Source organism: Bos taurus, chromosome 4 (genome assembly GCF_002263795.3).
Source record: "Bos taurus isolate L1 Dominette 01449 registration number 42190680 breed Hereford chromosome 4, ARS-UCD2.0, whole genome shotgun sequence".
In the NCBI taxonomy this organism is placed as follows: Eukaryota; Metazoa; Chordata; class Mammalia; order Artiodactyla; family Bovidae; genus Bos; species Bos taurus.
In genome coordinates, this window is record NC_037331.1 from 13,542,411 (window position 1) to 13,556,741 (window position 14,331).

The 14,331-nt window shown below is 41.4% G+C and overlaps 1 protein-coding gene across 3 annotated transcripts in view; it reads right to left on the reverse strand.

Annotated features, from left to right (window-relative positions):
- SLC25A13 (solute carrier family 25 member 13) overlaps nucleotides 1-14,331 on the reverse strand; it is a 229,505-nt gene that overhangs the window by 79,750 nt on the left and 135,424 nt on the right. For 2 of the 3 annotated variants that reach the window (XM_024990983.2, XM_010804017.3), the window contains 6 exons: nucleotides 12,949-13,095; nucleotides 10,399-10,537; nucleotides 9,309-9,402; nucleotides 9,020-9,104; nucleotides 5,579-5,666; nucleotides 4,946-5,104 (listed from right to left, as the gene is read on the reverse strand). In XM_024990983.2, coding sequence (XP_024846751.1) covers nucleotides 4,946-5,104; nucleotides 5,579-5,666; nucleotides 9,020-9,104; nucleotides 9,309-9,402; nucleotides 10,399-10,537; nucleotides 12,949-13,095 — 712 coding nt within the window. The remainder of the gene's footprint in view (nucleotides 1-4,945; nucleotides 5,105-5,578; nucleotides 5,667-9,019; nucleotides 9,105-9,308; nucleotides 9,403-10,398; nucleotides 10,538-12,948; nucleotides 13,096-14,331) is intronic. The other variant, XM_024990984.2, reaches the window with a different exon arrangement.

The window sequence follows — 14,331 nt, forward strand, 5'->3', positions numbered from 1 at the left end:
AGTTTCCCCTTTGAAAGCTCTGTGCTCATGGTAGACTTCTGGAGATTTGATTACCCAGCTCAGGAACTGTCCAAGCTTTCTGTTCATTTTTGTTTGATTTCCTACAACCAAATATCTGCTTTTTGATCTAGTCACAACTTATCGCCCTAAATGAAAACGTGCAGAAACTGGCCAAGAAAATAAGGAGCAGAACAAGCCATTCTGCACTCATGAGAAGTGCTGGTGGACACGGATGGACACTATGACTCAGCACAGTGCACAGATTCACTGTGGTTTGTGCCAAGACGCCTGCCTTCTTGTAGGACCTCCAATTGCTTTATTTTGGTGTTGGGATTTTTGGACTTATTTTTATCCACAAGGATTAAAGAAGGGATCCCACTGTGGATCCATATAATTTGGAGCCTCCCCTCTATAGAACCACAAGCCACACCCAGGAGACCTAGCTTAAACTAGCTGTCCAACAACACCTCCTTCTAGAATGCAAGCATATCAAAAACTTCCTGAGATATCACCACAACATCCTCTAGATGTCACCTTGAGAACATTCCAGGATGGAAGATGACTGCTTTTGCAGCACACAGACAACCTGAAATAGATACATTTAAAACTCTGCAAGCCTGGTCCATGGGCTGATTAAAAAACATCCTCTTTTTTTTTTTTTCCCTTGCTAATTGCCTTAAAGACTAAGTAGTATTCCAAATTAAGTTTAAATCATAAAATTATCTAATTTCCTTTTCTGGCAGATTTTCCTCTTTTCCCCGGCAAAAGCAGAAGTAAAAACTAAAACCTTCCTTTAAGAAGTATTTTTCCTGAATCCATCCTTTTCCCCATGGTCTTCCCGCCCCAAAACATTTTCCAATTTCTAAGGGTACTCATCTCATTACTTGAAGCATCTGAGGGAGGAAAGTGTGGCAAAAATTTAAAGGCAGAAATTAGTTATCCCTGGAACGTTAAGAGCATTTAATTATGGATGATCACCCAATCAATCGTTTCTCTTTAATAAGCCAAGTCTACAGCCGGCCAATAACTGATTCATCTGGTCATGCGGTTCATTCAAATCAAATGAGCTGTCAGGTAATTCATTAAGGATTTTAAACACCTCGATGCATTAAATCAATCTGCAGACTGGGGAGGAAACAGAGGAAGACTTTTACAAGTGACTTCAGGGAGATGTGGATTATCTTGGGTGTTATTTCCTGTGATACAGATACACTTAGCCTAGGGGGCCTGAATTTCAAAAAATACAGGCCTAGAAAAATCAATTAATTTTCCTGTAAAGAAAAGTAAAGTAGTCTGTATTACAGAGAATGGTTGCAGGGTCAGTCTCATAGGATTTCTAAGGGGATCTTTTGTAACCACCAAACTTACCCAAAGTTAAGAGACTCTGATGGACAAAGAAGCCGGGAAGTGCACAGAAATATGGGGAGAGGACCTCACCAACTCACAACACTAGAAGCCCTTGGACTCAGCATCCATGGAGGACAACACGAACAGTCCCCAGAGCTGCGTTATCAGTAGCCTCCCTGATTATGATCGGATAACTTCCAGGACCGTGAGCAATGCTGGCAACTGCCAGAGAAAGCACAGAGGAAAACAACTCGTGCTGAAAGCGTTCTTTAAAAATAACAATCACTTGTGGAGTTCCATGAGAACTACTTCTAAATACAAAACAGCTCCCTTTAGAATCCTGTGTTCTCACTGTAAGAAGGAAAAAGAGAGAGATGCTATATACTTTTTCTCCAAATATACACAAAGCTAATTTTAAAATAGGGGAGAGAACTTACTTCTGCAATATCCCCAAATTATCCTCCTCAGGAAATATTAGCAATTATATATGTCCTGATGCAGAAAAATTACATGTTAAGCAAAATTCCACAATAGGAAAAAAAAGGCTCAATATTTTGAAACATGTTTATAAATTAGAGATGTACTCTGCCACCTTTTCAAGTATTGCTAGGTAGAGTGTGCACAGCAGCATTTCTAAATTCTCAGAATTAAAATTTAACTGTTTTCCCCTGGAATATTAAATTTTTAAACAATCAAATTACATTGAATAGGAAATTTATAGTCAAAGAATCACATGTGGGTGATTATTGCTTGACTTTGTATACAAAAGTTAGAATACGGATTCTCAGAAATAGTTGGGGTTTTTCTGTTTCTATTACCATTTTTTTGCTGGTAATGACAGTTTCCCATTTTCATCTGATCCGTCTCTTATTCAATGATAAGCATTTGCAAATATGCAGTTACATCTAATTATTAATCAATGATTATGTGCAAGGCACAAAAGGGAATTAGTCCCCAGCCAATCAAGAATAGGAATAATTCATTTATGAAGATTATAAACACTTTTTCAAAAACACTGCCAATCACCTCTTTGCTCTCAAGATCCAAATTACAAAACAGAAACTAAAAAAGTTTTACAGTACATCTTTTGTTCTAAAATTATCAACTAGAAGAGATAAGAAGTCAGGGAGAAATGAACGTAGGTGACTCCCAGCATTCCTCATCTTGTATTCACACTCTACTCATCACTTCTGACAAGAGCACCCCTTGGGGATCAGACACCCCACACAGGTTAGATAAATGGCTCTTTCTAACCAGGAAAACGAGGAGGAGTCGCCTCTTTGGTGTTCAAAGGGAGTCTCCATGTCTATCTAGTAGGCGGACACAGCCCCCTTCCCTGAGGAGTTAAAACCAGTTCCTCCAGTCTCTCCGATGTAACTGAAACAGCATGAGGTTTATGGGATGGCCCAGAGCATCTCAGAAATCAGGTACACTTCAAGCTGTTTTGTCCATGGGGTCAAAAGGACAGGTCAAGGAAGGAATTCCAGGTGCTACCAAGAATCAGGAGCCACCAGGTGTGGTCAGCGAGGAAAGAGAAGGGACTCAAAATTCAAGTGAACCAGGTCAACACGTTAAGGGCATTCACAGGACAGAAATTATTTCCTCACAATTCTAAGGCACCCTTGACGTTTAACCAGTACCAAGGGAAGCCCACAGACTAGCGTTGTCCAGCTTGAGGTTCAAAACTGTCCCCGCAGAAAACAACCCATGTGAACAGGTAAAGTGGTCGCCTTTGCTTGAATCACTCAGTGCAAAGCAGGAACTGCGACATTAACCTTGTACTACTTGGGGGGACTTTTCATTTGCAAGGCTTGTTGTCACTAGGAGGGGGAAGTATTTCAGATGGAAGGCAGTGACCCTGTAGGGGTCATCATCAATCACCTGGGGTCAAAGACCTTCCCAATTGGGAGAAGAGGCAGGGGGTGAGGGAAAGAGGGCAGAGAAAGATCAAAAGGCCTTTGATGGAGGTTATCTACCTGCACCAAAGAACCTGCGAAACGGAGCTTCTCTGGAGTTTGAAACCCCCTCATGTCTAAGGTGAGAGATTTTAAGAGGGGTCTTTGTTGTTGATTTTTTTTTTTTTTTTAACTTGGGTGCTTAAGAAGAAGACTGAAGTCAGCAGATGGCAGAAGAGGCCTAGCGGCACAGGCTTACACGGCTGCCAGTTTCCGGGTCTGTCTCTGAAAGTATTAAATACCATTTTCTTCTTCGAGAGCAAGTACTGGTTGGGTAAGGGAGGGACCGCCCCCCCTACCCCCCCCACCCCCCCACACACACCTTGCATCTGCCAAACGGCAACGTGGCTCAGCTGGAACTGTCTCACAACACTGGATTTTAGCTGAGGCAGATACCTTTACTTCTTTTCTCTTTATGCAAAGCAATCACAGACGGAGGGGCTGGGAAGTTAAGTAACGGCTTTTAGGCCAGTGGTCAAGCAGTCAGTGTCTGTAGGGTCCTTTGTGATGATCCTTTTGATCACATACTTCTTGTTACTTTTCTTGTTGCTTAAATGAGCCTCAGATGTTGAAAGGAACAGCTGGATAGAGGAGGAGTACCTGGCTAGAGTGGCATGTGAATCAGCTCCGCTGGGGACAGAGTCTGAGGAAGGGAAAGTGGCAGCTTTAACTCAGAAAAAGACACTGAATGATGATCCAGGGGCTAAGACTCCGGGGTCCCAGCGCAGGGGGTCCCGGTTGGATCCCACATGCCACAACTAAGCCCAGGCACAGCCAAGTGAATAAACAAATATTTGAGGTGTGGGGGGGTGGCACTTCCCAGGTGGCGCTAGTGGTAAAGAACTTGCCTGCTGAAGCAGGAGACAAAAAAGACGCAGGTTTGATCCCTGAGTCAGGAAGCTCCCGTGGAGAAGGGCACAACAACCCATTCCAGTGTTCTTGCCTGGAGAACCCCAAGGACAGATGAGCCTGGTAGGCTACAGTCCATGGGGTCACAAAGAGTAGGACACACGACTGAAGTGACTGAGCACACACACTGCAGGTCCAGGGGTTAAGAACCCACCTTCCAATGTAGGGGATGCAGGTTCGATCCCTGGTCAGGGAACTAAGATCCCACATGTTTAAGGGCAACTAAGCCTGAATGCTACAACTAGAGAGCCTACACTCTATAATGAAAAATTTTTAATATAAAAAAAAAAATACAGTGAAGGAAGGAGGGCTGCACTGAACCCCTGGTTAGAGGCTTGATGGACGATTTTGTGGAATATTCAAGGAGAATCATTGTCCCAAGTAAGCTCTGTCCTATCCCCCAGCTGCCTTTCCCTGTTAACTGGTGAGTAGAGTTATTTCAAGAACACAAACAATATGAGTCTTTTAAAAACTTACTGGACATGTTTATAAAAATAATTATTTTTAAGAAACAAAACATACTGCAGAGCAATATAAATGGCTTTCAGATTATGGGCTGTTTTGATTCGCCATGCCCTAGAGCCTCCAGCCTACACCCATCAGCATGGATAATTGAGAATCTGCTGTATTTCCATTTTAACACAGTCTCTCTAATACATTTCAGGCATTCAGATGGAAAAACCAAACCTCTGACTACTATTTTACCTTTCATGAATTTAGCACATGGCACTAACCTCTATACAGTCCAAAGAAGCCTTCATAGCGCAGCACTTTCTTAAAACAGTCAAAGCTGTTTTTATACATAAGCTCTCCTACGAAAGAGCCGGTTGATCGTTGGTTCTGCATTCGAGTTTTTACCAGATCGATAGGATACACCGCAGTGGCTCCAACAGCTACAATCAAATAATACCAATAATTCAGAAGAAATTAAGGTCACAGGAAAGAAGGCGGTGGTCAAAGATAAGATTGCTGAAATAAAGAAATTGTGCACATGTAAATTTTAAAATGAACTTTCTACATCCTTAATAAACCACAGTGGCTTTCACTCAAGGGTCTCCTGATAAAAGGATACCACTGAGTTCAAATTTTAAAAAGCAGATCACTACAGCCTAGCCTCATTACTAACCAATATCTAGAAGCCCATCTGCAGACAGATGTGAAGAAAAAGTTACTTCTAAGTCCCTGATCAAATGCAGGGTACGAAGAAAAATTCCCCTTTGCTATTACCCCATCACATAGATACAGATTTGGTAACTAGCTTGGGAAAAGACCAGAGAAGGTTGTTTCCTTCGATATTTCAAAGTGGAAAAAAAATCAGAGGAAAAAGAAGAATAACAATGAACAATTTGCACTCATCCATGACTCACCTCCAGCAATAGAACCGAGACCAAACCTGTAGGCTGACTCTGCAATCTGCAGGAGAATTGGTCGAGATGAATCAACTGATGCCTTCTTCTTTGCGTACACAGGAATTGCAGAGTGGGAAGACAGGAGACGGAAAGGAAATAAAAAAAAAATGAGCATGTTATTTTATTTTTAAATTACAACTGCATTCTTAAACTCACGATACGGCTAAAATGTCAAAGAGGAAGAAGGTATGGTTAGATTTTTGTAAATTCAATACAAAGTAATTATTGCCGTCAATTTTTAAAATCAAGTTTAAATGAAAGACACTACTGTGTCCCCCAAAATGTTATGAATATGAACTCATCTTCAAATGTTCTATCCGCATTAGTGATCAAAGAGAAATAAATTTAAAACCATTAATGAGACATCATTCTTCAACAAATTGTCAAACTGGTAGGTTTGGGGAGTTTTGTCTGTTTTTAATGGCAATGCCCAACCTGGCAGAAGATGACAAAAAACAGGGCTTCTCAAATCTGCCATTTAATCAAGTATACACTGAAGGGAAATTTGGCAATACACACTCAATGCTTAAAATGTACAAGTGCTTAAATTGACCCTGCAATTCTACTTCTAAAAAGTTAGGCTAGAAAATAATCGTCTATATAAACAAGGATCAAGCTACAATAATAATAAAAAGCAGTACTGTTTTAAAAAAAAAAAATTTAAAAAGCAGTACCATTTTAAGAGCAAAACCTCTGAGAATACCCAAAGGTCCAGTAACAGAGGACTGGTTAAAAATAATGCTATAGCTCTAAAACAAAACTGCATGCCATTAAAAAACAATACTGTGAAAAATACTCAATGCTCAGAAAAAGTGTGCATCCAGGATTATAAAGAAAAAGCAGGCTAAAAACCAATATGGTGCGTAGACAGGTATTTATTATCTATTTCTGTCTACCTTTTAAACTGCTTGAAATGTTTCATGATTATCTTTTAAAACCAGTGTTGAAGACTGTGTGTGAATATGCTGTGCTTTTCATTAAAATTATTTTGGTGTATATATGCATATGAAAATAACACTAGCGTGCCAGCTGCCACATCACCCAGAGATACTCAATTATTTATAGTGGCTACTACTAAGTGGTTATATTACAGGTGATTTGATATTTTCTCTTTTTTGTCCATCTCTTCTAAATTCATACTTTGGGCCAGTCAGTTATTGTATTATTATTAGTGTTCTTTTGACCTACTATTCTTATGGTGTTTTTGATGTCAGAAAGTTTTAGAGTATTTCACGCCTCTGTCTACATAAATAAAACAGTAATTTTATGTCACACAGAGCTGTCACATGAGGGTGGCATATAGTTAGTGCTTAATAAATACCTGTTGAGTGAATAAATACATTCAATAAAATTTGTTTTTTCATAAGCCATGATAATTAAGATTGGTGAACAATGAAAATAATTACCCACCCCAACTATCAACCCACTGAATTTTAGCTGCTGTTAGTGGAGCACAAGTCTAATACAATGAGATAATTTGGAATCTCCTTCAAAATGAACTGAAAATAGCTTTATGCAGCAATATGCATTTTTAAGAAAGTAAAACATTTCTTCTGCAAATGCCATGGGTGCTTCCAAGGGTATCCCCATAAAGATGGATGACTTCCATCTATACCTGTTATGCACAGTAACTTCATTTTGACAGATGCGCCGGTAAGAAAGGCACTGCTTTATGTGCACAAGATATAAGCTGGCAATATGAAAAAAGGTTCTGGCATCAAAACAGTGAGTGAAAATACTTCGAAAACAATGGGTTGATACCTACCACTAACACTAATTCATCTAAAGACAGACAAAACCCCAGACTTTCAGATAACTTTTCTGAAGCTAGACATGTACCATCCTCACAAAACGAATACTAGAAAGATTCCTCTTCCCACACTCCTCTCTCGCGGAGAAGAGTTAGCCCCCTAGCCTGGCAGGCGGGTGACCTCTGTTGCTTGCGTCTGCCAATGTTGTCAGGCCCGCCAGGGTTCACATAAGTAAAGAATATTCCAGGCAAGGCCCCAGTGAATTGCTCTGAACTTCCAAGCAGCAGCCAATCATTTCCTGCTGTAAACCTCATCAGTCTCATCGAACCCTTTCATGGACAGGATCAATAAGCACCCACCATCAGAAACTTGCTAAAGCTGCAGAGGGCATAGAGGAGAAATTGTGGGGTACCACTGTCACAGGAGAACAGAAGGAATCTTTTTTTGTAATTCTCTGCTTTTTCTTAATCCCCCAATTTCTACAGGAGCTAGCAGCACAGAGGCAAAGAGATAATCAAGTGGTAAGTGGTGTTTAAAAATCATAGGGAGGGGAGAGCGGGGCTGTGTCCCCCTCTCCATGTGATTCCACATTCCTCTCTCTTGCACTCGGGGAAATCGGCTTCCTCTTTTAACAGCGACCAGCTGGTTTTCCAGAGGTGCCTAGCGAGGGTTTGCTGAGCGCACGCCCACCACGCTGCACACAGACCCCGCCGCTGCCATCGGGTGGGAAAGAGCTGAAAGGAGGGCGTCCTGGCTCCAGGCCTGCCCGTCCTAAAAATGCAGCCCGCATCAACCCATTGTGGTCAAACTGGCGTCTCAGTACAGACCCGGAGCTCCCAGCCAAAAACTGTTAAGTCTCACAGGATTCAGAGATGGCTTTGCCTTAAAGGAGGTATTTTTCTGAAACGACGACGCTCGTCTGTGAGGGGATTTATTTTACAAACATCGTGGAAGCACAACAGACGCTCTGAAGGCTTTTATTCTCTAATCCCGATCTATAGAAAGCCGAGCAAGAGTTAAGCGTAAGGAGGTCCCAAGTCTTAGGTTTCTGAGTCCTACAACTTCAAGAGATTGGTTTCTGTTAACCATAAAATAAAATTTAGCATTCCTCAAATTGTTTCCACATAACTTATGAATCCTTTCACAAAGAAAATAGGTCTAAAAGCCTTCAAACTATGACTCCAGACTAAACAAAATTATCTCATTTTGATATTCAGAAAAACGGCAGGCATGGCAGTCAGGCGGTGCCCTGATGGAGCTCCTCTCTGCGAGGCAGAGCCGGCCCTCGTCTCTCGACATGATGCTGGGACGTGACACCCAAAGCGGTCTGTGGCCCCAGCTCTGCCAGCCTGAGGCTGAGGGAAGGAGGAAAGATCTTCCTCCTCTTTGGGGAGGGTGAGGCTTCCCATGCAGCTAAGAAATCACCCCATCTTCTGCAGAAGAGAGCAATCGCCAGTTATCTGCTACTTAGAACATTTCTAAGTAAGTACTCTTTCCAGCCTTTTGAAATGGTCTGGTTTTCTTTTTTGTTGCAAAACAGAGAAACAGTAGGTCAGGAACCAGTGCTGAAAAGGCAACTGCAAGTGAAAAGGGGCTGTGGGGCCTTATCAAGGCAACACCAGGAAGCATGTGTGACCCTTCTGCCCACCTGCCTCTGGGCTTCAGCCAAGTTGAAGGGCAGAGTCCCCTCCTCCAGAGGAGCAATCCGTTCGATGTCGGCCAAGGTCATGCGTCTAGAAAGAAAAGCAAACGTAAGCAACAACAAAACAAACTAAAATTTAAGGTATGGAATTGTGAAATGTTCCTCTTCTCGTTTCCCACCTTTCAGAGTCATCTTTAATTTGGTTTCTTTTTCTCCAGGATTGCTGCCCTCCCCCTACTCCCACCTCCCAACCTCCCTTTATTAAGCTAATTAAAAGAAAAAAAGGCCAACTTACCCCCGTGGCTCATATAAATCTGCTAACTGAAACAAGATGTCAACTTCCATGGGTGTAACCTGACCAAATTTCTGAGCTGCCAGAACAAACTCCTCTGTATGGAAAAAGAGTTAAAAGGGAAAGATTCAAGAAGGAATAGCCACTAAATGCAGCATTAACTCAAGGCACTGGAATGAGCGAACATCACCAAACTTTATTATTAACAGTCACAGAATTCAAGTCAATCCAAATGGGGTAAGAACTCTTTCATTCATCTGGAAAGAGTGTGCAGAATGCTTGCTCGAATAGTGACTTTAAAAGGTTGGTGTCACCTGAAGGCTTTGAATAAATGACACAGGAAGCCATTCAGATTGTAAGTCAGGGAAAACCAGGAAGGAGATATGGAATTCCATACACATAGGTCCCAGGATATAATATTAATGAAGCTGTGGAATTCCAAAGGGAATTCTTGTTTTTTTTAAAAAAAATCCCATTAAAATGCTGATATCTTGATCAAAGATTGTCGATCAGCACACACTGTCAGCAGTATAATTTTAAGAATTCCTTGTGTACTTTCGAAGGTCATTTGAGAGGATGTCAATTCAGTTTAGGTTTCATTAAGATTTGAAAATATTTAAGAAACTTTGGGGGCTTCCCAGATGGCACTCGTGATAAAGAACCCGCTTACCAGTGCAGGCAACCTCAAGAGACATGGCTTTGATCCCTGGGTAGGAAGGATCCCCTGGAGGAGGAAACAGCAACCCACTCCAGTATTCCTGCCTGGAGAATCCCATGGACAGAGGAGCCTGGTGGGCTACGGCCCATAGCATTACAGAGTGGGACACGACTGAAGAGGCTTAGCGCACACACGAGAACCTTTACATGGTTCCCTCATTCAAAGACAGCCTTGGATTTATTTAAAATGTGCTGAAAATTGTTTCATTTGTTTCAGAGTGGAGAACACACAAGTACCAAATGGTTAATATGTGTCAATGAGATAGAAAACTAGGGACAGAAAACTCTGTAACATGAACTTTTGGTTGTCTTCTTCCCTCTAATAATACTTCACCAAGACACTTGCAGGCAAGAATCCAGATTTAGTCGCACTCACCCTTAGTCACCTCTACATCTTTCCTGTTGCCAGCCAGAGTGCTGTAGATCTTTCTAATGAGTTCCATGTTGTTCAGGAGCGAGTTAAATCCATTAAAATAGGAGAAACTAACTTGATGGGATGTGGTACCTCCAGCAGCCTCAAATAAGTTGAAAATAAGAGGGGGGGAGAAGAAAAATAAACAAAGGATTTATAGAATGAAGAAGATTCAGAAGTACGTATATCAAATGCTAGTTTTGGAAGTAATCAAAAAAGCATGTATAGCAAAAAGTGGCCAGAAGTATTTTTCTTTCACATTAAAAGAAAAAAAAAAAAAGCTATAAATGATTTTTAGAAGTAACTGCAACTAATCATGACCAGAACTTGTACTCTCCACACACAGGTCCTAGAAAACTAAATAAATACACATGTAGGATTATAACAACAGGACCAGTAGTAATTTACAGAGTTCAAATTTCCATTGGAAATGTTTTATAAGTTTGTTTATTTCATCTAATGAGCAATTCTTAAAAGCTTAGACATGCAAAACTGTATTATACACATGCCCACATGTGTATACTTATGCATGCAAAACTATTATACCAACACAACATGCTATGAGAAGTGGTTAATCTAACATTAATATCATGATTTGTCAAGTTACTTATAAGTAGTAATAAATAATCATTTAAGTACATACTTTGTATTGGTAGGATTTCCAGCAAACAAGCACATTATGATAAAATTATGAGATGTCATATGCTTTGATGGGGGTTAAGACTGGCCAGGACTCTTGATAATCAGAATTTGTAAGAAACCATATTTCTTCACAGGGATAAGGGAAACAGACAGCATGTCCATTATAAATGGAACTTCAGTTTGGGGTTTCAAATTCTATCCTTCCCTAACAAGGCAAAATATTTTTATTAGGAAAGCACTTCTTTATAAGGTAACAACCACATAAATCTTCACTTCATAAACGTTTGAAATAGCTGACGTGAGAGTTTAGATTGGGCTAGGGAAGGGAAGGACCAAGACAAGGAGCCAGCGTGCCAGAGTGGGAAGGCCTTATCAGAACACCATTATCTTCAAAAAGAGGGACCAGTGAAAATAAAGAGGAAAAAGGAAAAGCTACTCTGAGTTCTCACTTAAGGTAAGCATTATGGGAAACTCAGATGACGGCGAAACATTCAAAAAGTCCTCTCCCTGGGATTAACACAAGAAGAGTTACCATTGCATATGGGTCCCAAATCCAGGGGATCATCACAATTATCCGATAAGCTTTGGAAATTAGATATGAGGACTTCCCTGGTGCTCCAGTGGTTAAGAATCTGCCTGCCAATGCAGGCACCACAGGTTCAGTCTCTGTTCCAGGCAGATCGCACGTGCCGTGGGCCAGCTAAGCCCAGGTGCCACAGCTACTGAGCTCAAGCGTCCAGAGCCTGTGCTCCACACAAGAAGCCACCACCAGGAGAAGCCTGTGCACCGCAACCCGGGAGCAGCCCCGCTCACAGCAACTGGAGAAAACTCATGACAGCAATGAAGACCCAGCACAGGCAAAAATGAGCAACTAAATAAAGTTAAAATATTTTAAAGAAAAAGAAATCAGATCACCACTGTGGATGGTGGATCAGCAGGCCTAGAAAAGACCTCAGAATATGCACTTTTAATAACAATCCCTGATGATTCTTAAGCTCCATGATCAAGGCTTGGGAACCACCACCATGGAATGTTCCAGGATACCCTCAGGAACCATGAGGGAGAAGAGTGGCTGGACCCCCACTAGAGGAGAAGCTCCACAACAGATGGCAGCAGAGACCTGCCCACCACATGGGCCACTGTTGCCTCAACACACAGGGCGCATGAATGACTGAATCCAAGGCTTAGAGTTGCTATTCTGCCGACTCCTCAAATATATCTATGTGCACTTTTTTTTTTATTTTAAGGTTTTTATTTTAAAATACCTTTTCTTGGAGAACTTGTAAAAGTGAAGACAAGCATTTGCCATATCTCAAAATATAAAGCAAACTAACATGCAATTATATAGCTGTTTTTCCTTTTTTTAAAAAATTCTAGTTAATACATTTCTTTAAGATATTTCATACTATCCAGGTAACAAATTAAGATACTCACTAACACCCACAAAGCACTTCCTGTAACTTTGGTAATGGATGCAATACCATTGAGCAAAGAAGAAAATGTCAGTGCTTAAACAGAAAAAAACTCTACATAATTTATAATACTTGTTCTTACAATTCCTTATCTACTGAGCTTATACCAGATAGAATAAAGTATTTCATTAGGGCAAATTACAACTTGGGGGGAGACATAAATTGGGAGATTGGAATTGATATAGACACACTACTATACATAAAAGAGACAATAACTACTGCACAGCATAGGGAACGCTACTCAACATTCTATAATGACCTCTATGCAAACAGACTCTTAAAAAGAGTTGATACACAAATATGTATACCTGATTACCTCAGCTGCATACCTGAAATGAGGACAATGTTGTAAATTAAAGTATACTCCAGTAAAAATTAAAAAACAACACCCCCTACTTACTGCTACTAGACATTCTTCTACAAAAGGCGTCAAGACGTGAGGGCGAATGGTGACCATGATATCCCGGAAGTCAATGGCTGTGACTTTTCCAGTTCTGGCACTGTCCCTCTGAACAAAGGCTTGCTTTGCATGTTCCAGCTGTATTTCCTACAAATAAAGAAGGTAAATGTATATGTATGGCTGAATTCCTTTGTTGTTCACCTGAAACTATCATAACATTGGCTTCCCTGGTGGCTCAGACGGTAAAGAATCTGCCTGCAGTGCAGAAGACCTGGGTTTGATCCCTGGGTCAGGAAGATCCCCTGGAAGAGGAAATAGCAACCCACTCCAGTATTCTTGCCTGAAGAATTCCATGGATGGGCTACCTACAGTCCACGAGGTTGCAAAGAGTCGGATGTGACAGAGCAACTAACACACACGCCACAACATTGTTAATTAGCTATGCTGCTGCTGCTAAGTCACTTCAGTCGTGTCTGACTCTGTGCGACCCCATAGATGGCAGCCCACCAGGTTCCCTCGTCCCTGGGATTCTCTAGGCAAGAACACTGGAGTGGGTTGCCATTTTCTTCTCCAATGCATGAAAGTGAAAAGTGAAAGTGAAGTCGCTCAGTCGTGTCCAACCCTCAGCGACCCCATGGACTGCAGCCCTCCAGGCTCCTCCGTCCATGGGATTTTCCAGGCAAGAGTACTGGAGTGGGGTGCCATTGCCAATACAAAATAAAAAGCTTAAAGTTTGGAAGAAAAAAAAAAGGTGAAATTATTTGTATTTCTCAGTTACTATAAATGACATGTATGGACGTGAGAGTTGGACGGTGAAGAAAGCTGAGTGCCGAAGAATTGATGCTTTTGAACTGTGGTGTTGGAGAAGACTCTTGAGAGTCCCTTGGACTGCAAGGAGATCCAACCAGTCCATTCTAAAGGAGATCAGTCCTGGGTGTTCTTTGGAAGGAATGATGCTAAAGCTGAAATTCTAGTACTTTGGCCATCTCATGCGAAGAGTTGACTCATTGGAAAAGACTCTGATGCTGGGAGGGATTGGATGCAGGAGGAGAAGGGGACGACAGAGGATGAGATGGCTGGATGGCATCACTGACTCGGTGGACATGAGTTTGGGTAAAGTCCAGGAGTTGGTGATGGACAGGGAGGCCTGGCATGCTGCAATTCATGGGGTTGGACACAACTGAGCGATTGAACTGAACTGATAAATGAGTGTTCAATTTCAAATCAGGGTGAAGAAACAGACATTATATCTTGAATTACCGAGCCCCACACTTGTTCAATAGCATCCCCAAGTTATTATCTCCTTCCAAAGAGGAAACTTTGCTCAGACTGGTGAATATGTCTTGAGAAAGTACATCCCCCCCTTAAATCTCTTACCCAAAG